Source organism: Gossypium arboreum, chromosome 8 (assembly GCF_025698485.1).
Source record: "Gossypium arboreum isolate Shixiya-1 chromosome 8, ASM2569848v2, whole genome shotgun sequence".
Classification (NCBI taxonomy): domain Eukaryota; kingdom Viridiplantae; phylum Streptophyta; class Magnoliopsida; order Malvales; family Malvaceae; genus Gossypium; species Gossypium arboreum.
This window is the reverse complement of record NC_069077.1, coordinates 490,006-495,000: the sequence shown is the minus strand read 5'-3', so window position 1 is coordinate 495,000 and position 4,995 is coordinate 490,006. Positions and strand designations below refer to the sequence as shown.

General features: G+C 29.9%; 1 protein-coding gene across 1 annotated transcript; it reads left to right on the top strand.

The window, feature by feature from the left end:
• Positions 1-225: 225 nt before the first annotated feature.
• LOC108468349 (uncharacterized) lies at positions 226-4,483 on the top strand. Its single transcript, XM_017769239.1, has 7 exons — positions 226-387; positions 1,135-1,221; positions 1,284-1,469; positions 2,408-2,569; positions 2,805-2,858; positions 3,085-3,231; positions 4,103-4,483. The coding sequence occupies exons 1-7, from the start codon at positions 226-228 to the stop codon at positions 4,481-4,483; spliced, it is 1,179 nt and encodes a 392-aa protein (XP_017624728.1).
• The last annotated feature ends 512 nt before the right edge of the window (positions 4,484-4,995 follow it).

Genomic DNA, 4,995 nt, shown 5'->3' with positions numbered 1-4,995 from the left:
TGGGAAATGAATGATTAGAAGGTGAAGCATGCAAAGTTTATGTGTGATTTGATCATCTATGACATCTATATAATGGCAAATAATAATTCCTTGAGAAAAGATTGTATTTTTCATGATTAAAATCATTAGAAAAATGCTTGTGTGATCACAAAAAAAAACACCTATATACAATATTATATGCAATTATACATGCCATTGATTATCAATTTGAGAAACAATATCAAAATGAGAAGAACAAATTTTAAAGGAGTGATCATTTTCTTGGGGTTAACAGTTTGTTATGTGCTTGGAGAGGCTGATTTAGGGTTGGATACGACAAAACCTAAGATTTTGGATGGAAAAAATGTACCAAACAACCCTACAAGGCATGCAGTGAAATCAATCCAGGTATAATGTTTTTTTATCCTTTGTTTTACTCTTTGAAATTTTCGTCCCCCGATCCCAAAACTTAGCTCATATATTTCATATATTGTCACTTCTTAAGGATACCGTTAAGTAAATCTAGAGTTGGGGCCGAAGTTAATTTTTTTTAAAAAAGAGTTTAGATTAAGTTATATATTTTAATGAAAATTAAAATGTAATTTCACCCTTATATTGACTTATATTTTTATGGATTTCAAAAGAACTAAATCAAAATTTTAGTACTTTTTGAGGGCCAAACTATAATTTTACCAAACATTAATTTAAGGTTTTATAAACTTTAGGGGGACTAAAGCAATTTATGGGGGGCATCAAGGCCCCATCCTGCCACCCTCTCTTCGCTTTGTTTAGGGTTTAAATCCCAACATTTGTAATCCCTTACTAGGGTTTATTGCTTTTATATTCCGAACATATGAAGTTAGTTGGTTTCGAGTTTGACAACGAAAGCTACAGAATTTAGTTTCACAATATTTGTGACATTGGCATTTTAGGGGTAAAATTAGCATCATAATTGTTTTGGAAGATCAAACTGCGATTTTACTATTATATTAACTTATAATTTTATGATTTTTAGGGAGTCAAGACTGCTGCCAACTCCTAAATTTAACCCTTTTAGTGATCTCTAAAATATTATCACTGAAAATTTTATTCACACCACTACTTGAATTTGGAAATACAAAATTAATGAATAACGATATATGTATTTGTTTGCAGAGTGAAGATGGTGACATTATAGATTGCATTGACATTTACAAGCAACCTTCATTGGATCATCCTTCTTTGAAGAATCACATCATCCAGGTATAGATTTTCATTTTTTTTTTAATAAAAGCATTATTTTCATTCGATTTTGTTTAATGTAGTTGGCACCAAGTTATAATCCAAACATGGAGGAAATTCAGACAAGTGAACAACCTTTGAGGAGTGTAACATCTCAAGTATGGCAGAAAAGTGGAAGCTGTCCAAAAGGAACAATCCCAGTAGTTCGAAGAAGAACCCATAATGATGATGAGCTATTATCAAACTCAAGGAAGAAGAGTCCATTGACCGTACATCAAAGGAACCATTCGGTACCCCCCATCACTTTGGATGCTAGTTTCTTATTTGTTCAAGCGATTAAACATGGCAAATCTATAATTCCTAATTCGCACTAAACTTGTTTTTTTTTTAGTAGAGCTCGTGGACGGTATCAATATCATATATAGTAGATTAAGTTTGAATCGAGTTGTGAGTTTTGAATCGAGTTGTGAGTTTCAAAATTTACCTAAGCACAATTTAAATTTTGGGTCACAAATTTTGTCCAAGCTCATTTATAAAATATAAATGATTAAATTAAACCTAGACCTATTTAAGGGTTAGCTTACCCACCCAAATTCGAAGACTTGCTTAAAATTTAGAAGGGGTTAGATAAAAATATTAGGGTTAAAAAATGGGTTTGAAAAAAAAAAAACGAAAAGTTTAAAATATGAACTGGATTTAGGTTCCAATATTTAGTACCTAAGCTTAACTTGACTTGACTCGATTTCAAGTTTATATTATATTAATTTTAATTATATGAAAAACAAAATATATCATAAAAATAATTAACTATTACGTTGTTTATAGTTAGAAATTTAATAAATATTAAATAAAAATAAATTAATTTTTTTAAAAAAAGGAAGAGTAGGCAAAGTTTGAGCTTGGACAACTATGTATAATTATACCATGCATAGAGCTAACAAAAACCTCAACTCTACTCGACCTATGAATTTATTTAAGTCAAAAATATAATTCTTTTAATATTTACATTATAGTATACCATATTTAATATTCTTATAATATAAATTACATAATACATAAAATACAAAAAATCCAACTTTTTATCCAAATCTATCTTTTAAATTTAATATTTTAGCCCAAACTTATGAAAATATCGTGTAAATCTTTAAATTTAGACAAATAATTCGATTTTCCAACAAGCCTGATAGGGAGTTTTGCATTGTTTTAGAAGGCAATATTGTTGACGGAAGGGTATAACTATGCGGGAGTGAAAGCAGATATCAAAGTATGGAATCCTCATGTTGAATCCGACGATGAATATTCCACTTCTAGAATCAGCCTCCGAAGTGGTCCTTGGTATGATTTTGAGAGCGTTGAAGCTGGTTGGGCGGTTAGTATATCAAACTCTTTTTTAATACCTCTAAGCTATTTTTTATTTTTATTTTATATCTTTCATGTTCATTTTGTGATTTATGTTCGAGGTTTGTATCTGTTACTTTTAATAGTATTGTCTTGAAAATTTGAATCTACTTTCTTTCATTAAGAATGCAATGTGTCTTACCATTGCACTTGTTAGATAAACTTATAGTTATTAATATTCTTTTGAAGCTTTCAAGTTTTTTCAGGTGAATCCTGGTGTGTACGGAGATAGACAAACTCGATTATTTGCTTATTGGACTGTAAGTTCAGTTTAACACCTTTACTAATGTCATGAACCTTCATTGTCATTAAGTTTAGGGTTTTAATTAATTTTGTTTTTTAAATCCAAAGGTTTAACTTCTTGAATTGAATAGTTTAATTTGTTAACTTTTTAAGATTGAAATTTACAAATTTAATAATGTTAGAAATGTACCCAAATCCAAGTTTAACATATCAAAATAACCAAATATTTGTGTGCATGTATAGGTTGATGCATCAAAGAAAACAGGGTGTTTTGATCTAACATGCCCTGGATTTGTTCAGACAAGCCATGAAATTGCTCTTGGTGCAGCCATTTACCCTATCTCTGTCTTCCGAGGTCTCCCATATCAGATAACTCTCTTTATATTTAAGGTCAGCAAAATATCAAAGCTCTAAACTTTCAATTAAACACACATTATTAAAATCCCAATATGTTTTAATCTGATTTGTTTGTAAATAATTAATAACTTAATATTTTCGACTACAAATTAAAATAGACTTAAATAAAAATAATTAGAACCCAAAATGATTTGAGCTTGTAATGACATGAAACAAGATGACAAATCCGAAAAACCCAAAATGACTTAAATCTAGGGGTAAAAAAGAACCCTCCCAAAACCAATTTGATCAATTTGAATCATGGTGTTTGAATGGTTTATGGAATAAGAGTTAAGAAAACTATGATTATCCAAACTGAATTGAATTCTATTTTTATGTAATTTATAATTTTTATGATGTAAAAATAAATATTATGTATTTTAAAATAAAAACAAGTTAAAATTTTTATATGAAAATTTACTTTTCAAAAATATTATATAAGATTTTTTATTTAAAACATTACTTCTTTTTAGAAATATTATCAAATAATATCCAAAAGTTAAAAACATATTCCGTTTTATCAAAATAAATTTAAAAGTCCAAAGCTAGTATTAAAATTTTGCGAACCAAACTGATCTCACCTCTACTCAAATATGAAGCTTACTTGAACTTGGAATGACCGAGTCCATAAAATCGACTAACAAACCTAAAAAACATGAACTCAAAATGACCTAAAACAAAAATAACCCGAACATGAAACAACACGAAATCGAAAACAATAAAAAATATTAAAAAACCGAATCAACCATATCCAAATTTATCCCATCCAAAACCAATCCAACATACCAAAACATTTGACACAAAGCAACGATTGAAATTTGTGATCATCATTTACATTTCAATTCCCTTTTTGTTTCATATTCAGGATCCAAACACAAACAATCTATGGGTTCAATACGGTGAAAGAACCAACATAGGGTATTGGCCACCGAAGCTGTTCAAAACACTGACCTACGGTGCGGAATGTGCCGAGTGGGGCGGCGATGTTTACAGCTCAAAGTTGGAGCAAGTTCCCCACACGGAAACACAAATGGGCAACGGTAATTTCCCGGATTATATCGACGGGAATTCAGGGTATATGAAAAGAATGAGGATTCTCGACATATCGCTCAACTTGAAATTCCCGGAATGGGTGGGCACTTACGCAGATGAATATTGGTGTTATCAATCTCAATATGTTTCGGATTATGTTGTAGATCCTGAGTTTTATTTTGGTGGCCCTGGAAGGAATGATATGTGTCCTTGAAAAGAGAGTGTCTTCGTCAATGGCTTCAAATTATCTCCTTTTTTTTTTTCTTTTTCTTTTTATGAACTTGATGATGATTGTGGTTTAGGGATAGTGAAGAAATTGAATGCGTTGTTTCTTTGCTTTCCAGAACTTGGATTGTATAATCTATTTCTTATTTGAGTTTTGATGTAACGAATTAATAGTTTTTAGTATTCGGTAGTCATATTAAGTCTTGATTAATCTAGAGTTAAATTAGGTTGGAACCCTGATAAGCGAAGTTATCTTGATGTTGTTTTTCTTATCCACAATTTTAAACCTAGAATCTCATTTAAAGTGCATTGTGCTTCTTATTGCCTGGTTGTTTATAGGAATAAATATTAAAGCTATACATGAACTTCGATTCAATGTGTAATATCATACATGAATTTTGATTTTGTGCAAATTTATACATATATAGAATTTTGATTTGATTCAATTTTTATAAATTACTAATAACACTATCGAATTCACACTATTTTACGTTGATATAT

What these genes read in the sequence shown, in the direction of transcription:
- LOC108468349 (XM_017769239.1), top strand. Translation starts at nt 226, where the DNA reads ATGAGAAGAACAAATTTTAAAGGAGTGATCATTTTCTTGGGGTTAACA. An exon ending in TGAAGAATCACATCATCCAG is followed by an intron (nt 1,222 to 1,283) that starts GTATAGATTTTC and finishes TGTTTAATGTAG; the next exon opens with TTGGCACCAAGTTATAATCC. An exon ending in TAACTCTCTTTATATTTAAG is followed by an intron (nt 3,232 to 4,102) that starts GTCAGCAAAATA and finishes TTTCATATTCAG; the next exon opens with GATCCAAACACAAACAATCT.